The following is a 14,504-nucleotide window of genomic DNA, read 5'->3' as shown; positions in this document are numbered from 1 at the left end:
GGCTTCTAGTAAGGCTTTGCATGGTGCACTGACAGCTTTGGGGAAGTCAGGGTTGCTTATTAGAATCTTCCTAACTTTCTCATGCATTCTGTAATCATGTTACACCAGCATTTAAACTAAATTGGAGACTCCTGAGGGGGGAAAATGGGAGTCCGTGCTTTTTTTTCACTCCCTGGAAATACTGAATTTCTTTCCGTGAGAAGGTATTGGATTTATAACGGGCAAGGGGGCAGAATAATGCCTAAACTGATAGCACTGTTCAGAACTCTGGCTCTTCTGGTAAAAGGCAGGAATTGAATTCTGAGAAGCTGGCAGCACCGTCTCCCTGCCTTTTAAGCCCTCATTCTTTCTGTGGATGTTCTGCTAGTTTTAGCCTCCCAGAAGCTTCACTGATCTCAAGTCAAGCAAGTGACTGCTCAGGAGCCATTTAAAATAGATTAATGGCTGTTGGCAAGCTGCTTGTTGCTTGTTGCTCATGAGCCACAGTCACATTTCTATAAATTACAATTTCTTTCATGTTGGCAGTTGAGTTTTCCATATTCCTCATCTGTTTGGAAAACTGCTGCTTCCAAAAGCATACTTTAGATTTTGTTTGTAAGTTTCCCTTTATATCAGTTAACTTCAGCAACTTAGTATGTTTCAGAACTTTGAGGTAGAAACAGTGTCTCTAAAGACAGTCCACTTAATTTTATATCAGGAATAAATGGTACCTTCTCCTCCCCCAGATTCTCTGCTGCTGAACACTATTGCATAAATTGAATTTGACACTCAGGCCTTCAATTGAGATATACCTAAATTAGGTGTCTGAGTCTCTCTCAGCCTCTGCAATCCTGAGGGATAATGATGTGTTTCCATCAGCACATCTCATTATGGCCATTGATTATCACCTGGGAGGAATAGAGACTGTCCTGCAGAGTGGGTTGGGGCACATGAACAAGCATAGTTTGGAAAAGCACCACCATTTTCGTGGCTTCCCTTCTGGAGAGGAGTGGCACTGCTCCATCCTTTAGTTCAGAGTCAAGGTTCTAAGCATATTCTTGGGTTAATGCAGGCCCTTTGTTCTGCAGAATTCCTTTTATGGAACTATAATGTGCATTATGTCATCGATCAGTAGTAGTGCTAAGGGGACTTGATGTCATATGATCCTGAGCCAAACTGAGGCTCATTGCTAGGTTCAGTGTTGGGGTGTTGTAGAGGTGTTTATGAATGCCCTTCTCACTTTTCTAAACACCTACAAGAGAATTTCTCTCATTTCAGTATTAGAAATAGTTGTACTATTTTCTTTTTAAATTTTTTTTAATGTTTATTTACTTTTGAGAGAGAGACAGAGTGTGAGTGGGGGAGGGGCACGTAGGGAGACAGAATCTGAAGCAGGTTCCAGGCTCCGAGCTGTCAGCACAGAGCCTGACACAGGGCTCGAACTCATGACCTGAGAGACCGTGACCTGAGCCGAAGTCAGATGCTTAGCTGACTAAGCCACCCAGGCACCCGAGAAATAGCTGTATTCTTGAGCATCCAATTTACTTTTACCTTCAGAGTCATGTAACTGACTGTGTGTTCCTCTTTATATTGTTGGGTAGAGAAGTGGGTGGGTGAGGGGAGATTCATTTCACATCTGACACTTGATTATTTTTATTTTCTCTTGCCTCATTTTGTCTTTATTTTGAATTATTTTCTCTTGTATCATATCATTTTGGTTAGCAGCCTCACTGAAGCCCTTTTTCTTTTTAAGAATAAAACTGGGTAGTAAATGGATGTTAACCATTCTAATCACTTTTTAAATTTTTTAAAAAAATGTTTATTTAGAGAGAGAGTACATGCGCATGCTAGTGAGGGAGGGGCAGAGAGAGAGAGAGAGGGGGTTGGAGAGAATCCTAAGCAGGATCCCTGCTGTCAGTGCAGAGTGGAATTCAGGGCTTGATCTCTCAAACCTTGAGATGGCTTGAGCTGAAATCAGGAGTCGAACACTTAACTTCCGGACCCATCCAGGCACCCCTCTAATCATTCTGATAGTAGGTACTTTATAAAGGAATGTCATTATCTAAATGGAATTTGACTTACTAATGTGATCAGATTTATACCTTTGGTGTGATTAGAAAAGTGTAAGGTCAGACTGAGGCTTCAGCATTTTTTGTGTGTATAGGAAGAAAATCTGTATTAATATACTGAACCAGCTCAGGTTGTTTACATTGAATACTGTAACTTCCCCAAAATGTGACTTAGCTTTTTTCCATATGTAAGTTGGATTAAAAGAATCCATCAACAAAAGTTGAAATCTTTTTTCCCCGGCAAAAATTTCAGAGTATTCTTTTAGGATTTCCTTTTTTTAAAAAATAGATTTGCATAAGACTGACTTAAAATTGTTTCACAAAATATTGTAACCCGAACTTTTGTTAATTTAAAAAAAGGACATAGTTTCTTCAGTTTGAGTGAACATTCTTACTTAAATACAAACCTCCAAATAGTTAAAATTAATATGTTTAACAATTTGACTAGTAGGGGCGCCTGGGTGTCTGAGTCGGTTAAGTGTCCGACTCTTCTTTTCGCCTCAGGTCATGATCTCACAGTTCATGGATCAAGCCCCAAGTAGGGCTCTGAGCTGAGTGTGGAGCCTACTTAAGATATATTCATTCATTCATTCATTCATTCATTCTCTCTCTCTCTCTCTCTCTCTCTCTCTCTTTATCTCCCCCTCCCTCTCTCCCGCCCCCTCCCCCACTTCTCACACACTGGCTCTCACTCTCAATAAACAAAAACGATTGGATAGTAGCTGTAAATAATTATAATATTTGGATTTCTGGTTGTTTTAGCAGTGACTGAGAGATTAAATGTGATTTTATTTTATGGTAAGCTTAAATATGAACCTAAAAGTAATACTGTTTGTCTCTCTAGAGGTATAACTGCTATAAGCACCACTGGAGTGATACAAGAAAACCTGTTGTTTTAGAAGTCACTCCTGGAGGCTTTGACCAAATTAATCCTGCAACCAACAAAGTCCTCTGTTCCTATGACTATAGAAATATTGAAGGCTTTGTAGATCTCTCCGATTATCAAGGGGGATTTTGTATACTTTATGGAGGATTTAGTAGATTGGTAAGTAGTATTTTTAAAAAGTCATTTAAAAAGAGACATAACCATTTGAAGGAAAGCGGGGTTTTTTTACACTTCTATTTACATTACATGTGTCTTGTGGAAGGAAGTATGGTATTAAAGAGTACGTGCTTTGTTATCAAAGAGACCTGAGCTTGAATCTCAACGTGGAGCTCTCTAAAGTGACAAGAGTAATATGTATGTCATAGGTTTTTGTTTTAGGGTTCTATGAGATAATTTATGTGAAATGCTTAGCATAATATGTGTCTTAGTGTTCAGTAAATGGGGGTTACAGTTGTTATTTTCATTATATCAGTGTCTTAACTGAAAGATTCTAAGCTTTCTTTGAAAAAGTAATTTAAGATCTTTTATTTTTATAGTCTTTCCTCCTTTCCCCAGCTGTTTGTAATCTGAAGTCTGAGTATTCATTGAAACTTCAAATTTGGAGTTCATTGCATGTTTTTATCTTGAAATTCTGAATTATATGTGAATTGTGAGGTATAGCAAAAGCCACTTAAGATGCTCAGACCGTTTGTTAATTGGTAATAGAAGCTGAACTCTAAATGATGACCATCTTTTTTTATAAGAAACATTTTGCCTTCCTTAATGAAATCTCACCTCTTCAAGATGAGCACTGGAGAGTTTCCACAAGGAAAGGCTCAGTTGAGCTTACTCTCAAGTTTCCTTTCTCTTGAGAATTTTAATTTCTGTAGATATCTTAGTGGCCTGGGAACCGCTACTTTATGATTTAGTGTTCTATGGATAAATTATCCTTCTCTTGGTAGTAGAGCCAGGGCAAGCCCGGAACTTTTCGATAACACAAGGGGATAGGGTAGTAGAAGGGAATGATGATGGGGGAGGGGTGCTGAACTATTTGATTTACAAAATAGGGAGTTAGAGGCCTTTTTCCATCTTGGATTTCACCTTTTCCTGGGTGATGGGTACAATTCTGGTGTCCCTCCTCTAGGAACACATATCTAGACATTTTGTTACCTTTGAGTCTAGACCCAAAAGATCTAGGCCCAAAGAGAAAATTAGGTTCCTTCCCCACCCTAGAGCAGCCTAAAGCCTGTTGTTGAAGTGCCATCCAAAGGCTTATCTTATCTCTTTCATGGACAGTGGAAATTTGTAATGATTAACCCCTTGGTGGAAACCATACCTAATTACAGGAGTGTAGCCTTGCAGACCTTAACAGGACAACTATATCACAGTAATTCAACTAAGCCTTACAGTGCCTGAGGTAAACATTAAGGATGAGAATTATCTGATACTCCTCAGTTACCAACAGTTTTTATTGCTTTCATGGCATCAAGTAGTTTTAATTTTAATCATCCATTTTCTAAGCATACTGTGCCTTTTAAAAGATGCTAGCTAAAATGAGTCAATTCACTGCAAATATGATACCATGACAGATTCATTTAGCAAACCTTTATCTGGTACCTTCTGCATATATAGTAACTGTTATAAGCAGCTGGGAATAAAATCAGGTTTTAAGATTTTATTTGTTTATTTCAAGTAATCTCTGCACCCAGTGTGGGACTTGAACTCACAACCCCGAGATCAAGAGTTGCCCACTCAACCGACTGAGCCAACCAGGTGCCCCTAAAATCAGGTTTTAAAACGTGATCTCAATCAGTGTTACTCAGCCAGTAGGGGAGGTATTGGCATATGGACAGGACAGTTCTTATCATTGCATGGCACTCTCCTGCCCTGTCCTTTGCAGCCCATTTAGCATTTTTGGCTTCCAGGACTCAAATGCAGATAGCAGTACCTTATCCTTACCTTTGTAAAGTACACTCTTGGAGGTTGATTTGTAATATCCATCAGCCAATGACTTGTAAACATAAACATTCCTCAAGGTGATCTTGCAAGAAAGCCCACTATATAAAAACATTAAATCAGAGCTACTTTCGTTGAAACTGGGAATCCTACCCACGTAGTACCCACTACCCCTACTGGACTTGGCTGGGGTCCCTGGGACCACTTTGGGAAGCCCCAGCATTCTGTTTTCCACATGATGATAGGAACCAGACCCTGAGAAGTTATGAAATAATTTCCATTCAGTTAGTTATTTGCAAGGTTCTATATCCCAGACTTTGGGATTTTAATTGAGTGGTTCAAATATAACACACTGCTTATTTACCTTTGATAAGATCCACTATCTTTTTTTTTCTTTAGAGTTGCTACTTCAGTCTCTTTCTTGTGAATTGATTCAAAATGGTCACATTTTAGTTGTTTCAATCCTGACTTTTCAAATTTTAAAATCTGTGCAGCATTTATTTGCTTCAGAGCAAAGAGAAGAAATTATCAAAAGTGCAATAGATCATGCTGGCAACTACATAGGTATTTCATTGCGCATCAGAAAAGAACCTTTAGAATTTGAGCAGTATTTGAATCTTCGCTTTGGAAAATACAGCACTGATGAATCCATCACATCGTTAGCAGAGTTTATAGTCCAAAAAATATCACCTAGACATTCGGTAAGACTCTATATTAAAAATGATAATTTGTTCATCTGATTTTGACGTATTTTTTTAATAACTTTTTAATATGTTTAAATTTTGTTTGAAGGAGCCTGTAAAACGAGTCCTAGCGCTTACAGAAACATGTTTAGTAGAACGTGATCCAGCGACATACAATATTGCAACTTTGAAGCCTTTAGGAGAAGTAAGTTTGACATTATTAGCTTTAATGAGGTTTATTCCTGTTGATAATATAGGATAATATTCTATTGTAGTAATTTTTCATGTCCCAACAAATGGAAAATAAGGAGAATCTATTTAATTCTTCACATTATTATATTTATTGTACTTAGAACAGTGACTGTTACAAAATTTGTTTTCCAAGTATACAACGAATGAAACTTTTTATTCAGTAATGGTATGACAATTTGAGACTTTTAAGCAGCTCTTAAATTCTGATCCTGCAAACAATTTTTAAATACTGACTTTTGTAAGCTAAAAGGGTAGTCTGTAGTTCTAAGGAAATGTCATAAAACTACCATTTGTTGAACTTGTTTTTTGTTTTCACTAGGTATTTGCATTGGTTTGTGATTCAGAAAATCCACAACTTTTTACCATTGAATTTATAAAAGGGCAAATACGGAAATATTCTTCAACAGAGAGGTATTTTTTTTTTTTTAATTCATCCAGCTTTTAATATCCTAGTATGTGCAAGGCAAATGTTCCATCAAAGGAAAAACAAAGTTATGATCTAGATCTTTAAAATCCTATAACTTAGGAAAGGCAGCATTATTTTGGTGCAGATTTAAAATGACCATTCACGATAAAGAAATTGTGGTTTATATACGCAATGGAGTACTATGTGGCAATGAGAAAGAATGAAATATGGCCCTTTGTAGCAACGTGGATGGAACTGGAGAGTGTGATGCTAAGTGAAATAAGCCATACAGAGAAAGAAGGATACCTTATGTTTTCACTCTTATGTGGAGCCTGAGAAACTTAACAGAAACCCATGGAGGAGGGGAAGGAAAAAAAAAAAAAGGTTAGAGTGGGAGAAAGCCAAAGCATAAGAGACTCTTAAAAACTGAGAACAAACTGAGGGTTGATGGGGGGTGGGAGGGAGGGGAGGGTGGGTGATGGGTATTGAGGAGGGCACCTTTTGGGATGAGCACTGGGTGTTGTATGGAAACCAACTTGACAATTTCATATATTGAAAAAAATAATAATAAAAATAAAAAATAAAATAAAATAAAATGACCATTCACTGGGGTGTCTGGGTGGCTCAGTCGGTTAAGTGTCCGACTTCGGCTCAGGTCATGATCTCATGGTTCGTGAGTTCAAGCCCCACGTTGGGCTCTGTGCTGACAGCTCAGAGCCTGAAGCCTGTTTCAGATTCTCTGTCTCCCTCTCTGTCTGCCCCTCCCCCACTCATTCTCTGTCTCTTCATCTCTCAAAAATGAATAAATGTTAAAAAAATAAAGATCCCGTTTTCAAATTTCTAAAAAATAAAAATGGTGATTTGATTTTAAATGAAATGATGAAAATAAGGTGTGTTTCTGTAACTTATGCTTTTAAATAAAGCACTTTAAAATAGCACCTTTCACTTTTCATTGTTAACTTGTTTGAATAACAGCAGCAAGTTACTTTAGATATACTTTTAGGTTTTTATAAGTTAGTTTCATTAGTCTAGTTACTAATTTTCCAGTGGAATGAGCCTGATTATTTTTATATCACTGTGACTTGGCTGTTGATGTGAAAAGCTGTGAGATGCTATAGCTCATCAACTCCTGTGAGGTAAAGAACTTGAATGCTATCCTGTGAATGACTAGAACTCTCTTCATATACTAAGCCATTGTCATGGTATTGGCAGCTTTTACATTCCAGGCAGTTCTTCTGTGCTGTTTAAAAAGATTGAGACTGAATCTGTTTTTAAAGCATAGTTGAAATGGTTCTGGCACATTTTGCCACTGTTCAGAATGCAGCCTTATTGAAGTCCTGTCACTTCCTGTAGTATGACCAGTAACTCTTTTCTTACCTTGGAAAGCTTTTGATCTAAGTTCAACAAAAATGACATTTTAAGCAAAAAGGTGGTATTTTTTCCTGTCCTGAATTCAAGGAAGAGAACTTCTGGGGGGGAAAAAAACTGCACATGTTCTAATCAGGGGAGGGATCTCAACAGTTACAGTTTGTCATGTGCTTTATGTACATACATTGTTTGATCTTGATCCCTAGGAAGAAGATGCCATTATTCCCAATCAAGTTTATATGCAAAAAGTAAAACAGTTTCTTTGTGACTTTGGATTAGGACAAGGTTTCTTTCTTTCTGTTCTTTCTAAATGTTTATTTTGAGAGTGAGAGGGCGTAAGTGCAAGTGCATGCAAATGGGGGAGGGGCACAGAGAGACGAGAGAGAAAATCCCAACCAGGCTCCATGCTGTCAGCACAGAGCCCAATACAGGTCTCAGTCTTACGAATCATGAGATCATGACCTGAGCTGAAACCAAGAGTCTGACGCTTAACCAACTGAACCATCCAGGTGCTCTAGGAAAAGGTTTTCAGATATAGTTCCAAGTACATAATTCATGAAAGTCTGATTAATTAGACTTTGTTAAAATTTAAAACTTTGACCCCATTAAGAAAAGGACAAGACAAGCCACAGACAGCAAGAATATATTTGGAAAACACATATAGGTAGTAAAAGACTTGCTTTTAGAATATATAAAGAACTCTTTTAACTCAATAGTAAAAAAATTAAAAACCCAAAAAATAAGTAGGCAAAATATTCAGATAGATATCTCACCAGGGAAAATATGTGAATGGTAAATAAACACATAAAAAGACCGTGATTCATTAAGGAAAAGTAAAACCACTACATATACAGTAAAATGGGTAATATCGAAAAAACTGGCAATGCCGATTGTTGGCAAGCATGTGGATTCTCCTACATTGCTGGTGGGAGAACATAAAGTCATAAACTTTTGAAAAATAGTTTGGCAATTTCTTAAACATAAAGTTATCATATGACCCAGTGATTCTATTCTTAGGTGTCTACCTCAAGAGAAATGAAAACATATGCCTGCATAAAAACTTGTATGTGAATGTTTATAATAACATTACTCCTAACAGCCAAGACTAGAAACAATTGATATATATATTACCTGGTGAATGAATAGGCAAACATGTTGAGTATCCACATGGTGAAAAACTATTCATCAATAGAAAGGACTGAACCTTAAAAATTTATGTAAAATAAGCAAGACACATAAGACTACATATTATTCTGTTTATTTGCATTTTTAAGAGACTATTTTTTAGAGTACTTTGAGGTTTATAGCAAAATTGAGCAGAAGGTACAGAGATTTCTCATAGACTTCCTGGCAGAGCCTCCCCCATTACCAGCAACCCCTACCAGAATGATACATACGTTAAAATTGACTAACCTACAATTGTATAATTGGAACAAATGTATAATGACATTTATCTACTGTTATAGTATCATACAGACTTTTCACCACCCTAAAAATGTCCACAGATCCTCTCTAGCAGTAAAAATACTTTGGATGAGGAAATCCTAATCCTAATGCTCCACTAATTTCATCTCTCCCTCCCTCCTAAATCTTGACAGCCACTCATCGTTTTACTGTCTCCAAAGTTTTGCTTTTTCCATAGTGTCATAGTTGGAATTGTACAGTATGTAGCCTTTTCAGATTGGCTTCTTTCATTTTCTCCATGTCTTTTCATTCCTGGATAGCTCATTTCTTTTTAACACTTAATAATCCATTGTCTGGACATACCATGGTTTATTTATCCATTTGCTTACTGAAGGACCTCTTGTTGCTTCCATTAAAGCTGTTGTAAAAATCCGAGTGCTGGTTTTGTGTGGACGTAAGTTTTCATCCTTTGTGTAAATACTAAGGAGTATGATCACTGCATCATAGGGTAAGAGGATGTTGAGTTTTGTAAGAAACTGCCAAACTGTCTTTCAAAAGTGGCTGTGAATTTTATATTCCAATCAGCAGTGAATGAGAGTTCCTGTTGCTCCATATCCTCACCAGCATTTGGTATTGTCAGTGTTCAGTTTTGGCCATTCTAGTAAGTGCCTGGTGGTGTCTCACTGTTTCAGTTTGCATTTCCCTGATGACATATGTGTTGAGTATCTTTTCATATGTTTATTTGCCATCTGTGTATTGTGTTTGGTGGGGTACATGTCTGTTAAGGACTTTGGATCATTTTTTAATTGAGTTCTTGGTCTTATTGTTGACTTTTAAGAGGTCTTTGTATATTTTGGATAATGGACCTTTATCAGATAGGGCTTTTATAAATATTTTTTCCCAGCCTGTGGCTTTCCTTTTCATTCTCTTGATGAAGTTATTTGAAAAGTTAAAACTGCAGAGATAGAAAATAAGGAGTTGCCTGGATGCTGAGGAGTCTTTTGCAGATGGGTGCATGAAAACTTTTTGGGGTGATGGAAGTATGCCACAGATGGATAGTTGCACAATTGAAAAAACTTGCTAAGATTTTTTATTTATTTATTTATTTATTTATTTATTTATTTATTTATTTATTTATTTATTTATTTAGAGAGAAAGGGCACAAGTGAGCAAGGGGCAGAGAAAGAGAATCCCACAAGGGACAGAGAGAGAAGTGGGGCTTGTGTTTTACTCAAAGCAGGACTCCTGTTTTACCCAAAGTGGGGCTTTACTCACTTAGAATGGGCTTGAGCTCACCTGATGCGGGTCTTGAACTCATGAACTGTGAGATCATGACCTGAGCCAAAGTCAGGTGCTTAACGACTGAGCCACCCAGGTGCCCTTTACTAAGAATTCTTAAACTGTACATTTTAATTGGGTGAATTTTTTTTTTTTAAACGTTTATTTATTTTTGAGACAGAGAGAGAGCATGAGCGGGGGAGGGGCAGAAAGAGAGGGAGACACAGAATCGGAAACAGGCTCCAGGCTCTGAGCCATCAGCCCAGAGCCTGACACGGGGCTCGAACTCACGGACTGCGAGACCGTGACCTGGCTGAAGTCGGACGCTCAACTGACTGCGCCACCCAGGCGCCCCTAATTGGGTGAATTTTTGATTTGTAAGTTGTATCTCAGTGAAACTGTTTTTAAAAATCTTAGAACAAAAAACAGAACAAAATGTTACATTTACAGCACTTTAGTAACTTGTACAAGGTATGTGACCACAAAGTGCAGAGCTAGCACTGGCACTCTAGGCTCTTTCGTAAAGCCCCATTTCTTTCGTGCTTCTTCTTCTACTTGAGTGCCCTCCCTGAACAGGTTCCCTGCTGAAGGGCCTATGCTGTGTTCTGAGTCAAAATTCCCCTTAATTATCAGTCCTAAAATCTTTTTATTTTTTACTTTGCTTAGAGATTCCTTATTAGCAAGTTTGTTGGATGGAGTAAGAGCCTCTGGTAACAGAGATGTTTGTGTAAAAATGACACCAACTCATAAAGGTCAGCGATGGGGGTTACTCAGCATGCCTGTCGATGAGGAAGTAGAGAGCCTTCATCTCAGATTTTTGGCCACACCTCCGAGTAAGTATTGATTTAAGTGTAATTGCGTTTCCATCCATCTGCTTAATAATTTAAAAGTTAAGAATGCAAACCTCTAAATCTTTTTAAACCTTTTCATCTTACAGACGGCAACTTCGCAGATGCTGTATTCAGGTTCAACGCTAATATTTCATATAGTGGAGTTCTGCATGCAGTAACACAGGATGTAAGATGAATTGTATTTTAATTTGTTCATAGTCACTAACTTTTGGTATGGAAACTTTTTTGAAACATTCTTCCTTTACCTAGGGTCTCTTCTCAGAAAACAAAGAAAAACTGATCAATAATGCCATAACAGCATTATTGTCTCAAGAGGGAGATGTTGTTGCTTCAAATGCAGAACTTGAGAGTCAGTTCCAGGCTGTGAGGAGGCTTGTAGCTTCCAAAGCTGGTTTTCTGGCCTTCACTCAGCTTCCAAAGTAAGTTGCTTTGAACTTCTTATAGAGTATACTGACAAGTCAAAATAGCAAATGATCAAGTTTGTGTCTTTATATCTGTCTAAACCTGAAACTTTTTCATATGATGATATGGGAGTTTTTAATCATAAGAAATTAAAGAGGAAAGGGGAGTGGTACTAAAGGGGGTGGATATTGTCCTCATACGTACCTGTAATATTACTGACTCTTATTTTAGTGAATTTGAACAGGAAGTGAAATCCATTTTAGTTTTAATTAGTTAAAACAAAAAATCTTCCCCCTGCAAAGAACAAAACTTACGGGAGTGGATGTGTTCTGGAAGTGGAATTTAAAATAAGTACTTAGGGCACCTGGGTGGTTTAGCTGGTTAAGCATCCAACTCTTGATGTAGGCTCAGGCCTTGATCTGGTGGTTTGTGAGTTTAAGCCCTGCATCGGACTATGTGCTGACAGTGCAGAGCCTACTTGAGATCTCTCTCTCCCTCTCTCTCTGCCCCTCCCCCGCTCACACTCTCTCTCAAAATAAATAAACTTAAAAAAACAAATATATACTTGCTGGGGTGCCTGGGTGGCTCAGTTGGTTGAGCATCTGACTCTTGAGCTTGGCTCAGGTCATGATTTCATGGTTAGTGGGATCAATCCCTGCATCAGGCTCTGTGCTAACATCATGGAGCCTGCTTGGGATACTCTCCCTGCCCCTTCCCCACTCTCTCTCTCTCTCTCTCTCTCAAAATAAAATATGTACTTGCTGAATGCAATAGAAACTTACAAAGACTTATTATGTCACATTTTAATGATAAAGTAATGCTCTGATATTGCTATTATATGCTTGGGGGTTTTTTGTTGTTGTTGTTCCACAAGGTTTCGGGAACGTCTAGGAGTGAAGGTAGTAAAAGCACTCAAGAGGAGCAACAATGGAGTAATCCATGCAGCTGTTGATATGCTCTGTGCCCTCATGTGTGTAAGTAGTAGTTTTTAAAATCCATCTACTTAATGTCATTTTACTGGTTTTTCTTAAGTTGATTGATGGTTTAAATTTCCACAAACCTAGATTTCCTAGATTGTTCTCATAGCCATTTATTTATTCAAATAAATGTGATTTTTTTTTTTTGTGGGTTTTGTGTGTGTGTGTGTGTTTTTTGTTTTTTGTTTTTTTTTTTGTTTTTTTTTTTTTTAAACATATAAACTGTCACTGTGCTATCTACTAGAAATAGAATTCCTTCCTTTCTTGAAATGGCTAACAGTCTAGTAAGGTAAGCTTGTATGTATAGTCTAAAGTAGTAGAGGTTACCTGATCCCTAAAAAGCAGCACTCAGTTTTGGTTTTGTGGTGAGGAAAACATAAAAGATTCTAGGCCAATCTTTCTGGAAGGTGTTACACTTGAACTCAATCTTAAAGGATAGACAGGTATTTTCCCTCTGTGAGCGGCTTTCCTGAGAAATGGGATAGCATATACAAAGGCATGTTTAGGATGAAGCACATAATTGAAATGGCTGTGTCATAAAGCATGTATGGAGGTATGTGGGATTAGGAGTTAAAGTTAGAGATGTATTGCAGAGACAGTTATCAAAAAGCCTTTTATATCAAAGAAGCTAGATTTATATTCTTTAGTAAGGAACAACCCGAAAGGTTTTTCAGCAAGGGAGTATATTCAGCAGAGGTTTGGACCTCTGAAAGCTGATTGATGGTATGTGGAGACTGTATTAGAGGTAAGGTTAGAGGCAGACTAAATATGTAAGAAATAAGATTGGAGTAGGTTGGGACTAAAGAAGGCACATTTGAAGGCTGAGCGCAAAGGTCTAACTTGGTGACGGTTTCTTTGGGAGGAGAAGCAATGAATTGTTCAGTGTAACTTGAAGTTCCTGATTAACTTCAATGTTGTATATAGCAGTGGGACTTTTATGTTTCATATAAAGTGCTGTAGGCAAGCTCAGTGGTATAGAATAAACCTAAGTAATCACTTACATAAAGTCTTACATTTATTCTCCAAAGTGAATTTTACTATCTTTACTACTCCGGATAACTCCATTAAAAGAGTTAGTGGGATACCTAGAAAATAAACTGTGGTAGTGTGAAACACCTTGAGCCTTCATTACATATTAGGTTTTGGCTGTGTATCTTACATGAATTATCTCATTTAAGCTTCATAGTAGTCCTGTGAGCTGAGTGCCATTAATCCTACTTGATGGCTGAGGAAAGGGAAACTTGGAGTTACAGCAATTAACCTTGCCTAAGGTCAGCTGTAGTCAGTAGCAAAGTTAGGATTGGATCTTTACTCCTAACCCTCATGTTAGAATCCGTTTTCCATTCTCCTTTATTCCACCAGTCAAAGGGACAAAGAAGTATTTGCTGCTCCTTTAGTACCTGCTTTTAAATGCTGTTTAAAAATATAGGTAAATAAATGCTAAGTTTTACCATTTCAAATTTAAATTATAAAATTGGGGGAGAAGAAATGGATGTCATATGCCTTTAAGGAGGAGACCTGGACTTTTGAGAGAGTGCCTTATATAGTACTCGCTACAGATTCATTATCTGCAAAGCCTCATCAGACCCTGGGGGAAATCATCACTTTTGCCTGTTTGTCTTATCACGAGTTTCCTTTCTGCCTTCAACCTTAAAGGCTATGGTTTTTAATTTTTTTTAGTATTTAATGAATACTCTCTATAAATGACTTCTGTGTGATGCTGGCATATGGGGTTGCTCATGAATTATCACTGTTTTTAATCAATAGCCCATGCACGATGACTATGACTTAAGGCAAGAACAGCTGAACAAAGCTTCTCTTCTCTCTTCAAAGAAGTTTCTGGAAAACTTACTGGAGAAATTTAATTCCCATGTGGTAAGTTGTAATTAAATTTGTCTTAATGAGAAATACCATACATTATTGAAAGGTATTCCAGAAGTGCAGTTTGGACAGTTTTTTGGTTTTTTTTTAATTTTTTTTATTTTGAGAGAGGGAGAGAGAGTGCGTGCATGGG

General features: G+C 37.5%; 1 protein-coding gene across 3 annotated transcripts in view; it reads left to right on the top strand.

The window, feature by feature from the left end:
- Nucleotides 1-14,504, top strand: part of DNAJC13 (DnaJ heat shock protein family (Hsp40) member C13) — a 125,532-nt gene that overhangs the window by 37,520 nt on the left and 73,508 nt on the right. For all 3 annotated transcript variants that reach the window (XR_006718734.1, XM_045503630.1, XM_045503629.1), the window contains exons 6-14: nt 2,893-3,093; nt 5,364-5,570; nt 5,662-5,757; nt 6,124-6,215; nt 10,927-11,093; nt 11,198-11,277; nt 11,361-11,530; nt 12,388-12,487; nt 14,258-14,365. Coding sequence is in view for 2 of the 3 variants with exons in the window: in XM_045503630.1 (XP_045359586.1) it covers nt 2,893-3,093; nt 5,364-5,570; nt 5,662-5,757; nt 6,124-6,215; nt 10,927-11,093; nt 11,198-11,277; nt 11,361-11,530; nt 12,388-12,487; nt 14,258-14,365 (1,221 nt within the window). In the remaining variant the exon portion in view is untranslated. The remainder of the gene's footprint in view (nt 1-2,892; nt 3,094-5,363; nt 5,571-5,661; nt 5,758-6,123; nt 6,216-10,926; nt 11,094-11,197; nt 11,278-11,360; nt 11,531-12,387; nt 12,488-14,257; nt 14,366-14,504) is intronic.

Source organism: Leopardus geoffroyi, chromosome C2, assembly GCF_018350155.1.
Source record: "Leopardus geoffroyi isolate Oge1 chromosome C2, O.geoffroyi_Oge1_pat1.0, whole genome shotgun sequence".
In the NCBI taxonomy this organism is placed as follows: domain Eukaryota; kingdom Metazoa; phylum Chordata; class Mammalia; order Carnivora; family Felidae; genus Leopardus; species Leopardus geoffroyi.
This window is presented reverse-complemented; position numbering and strand designations above follow the sequence as displayed.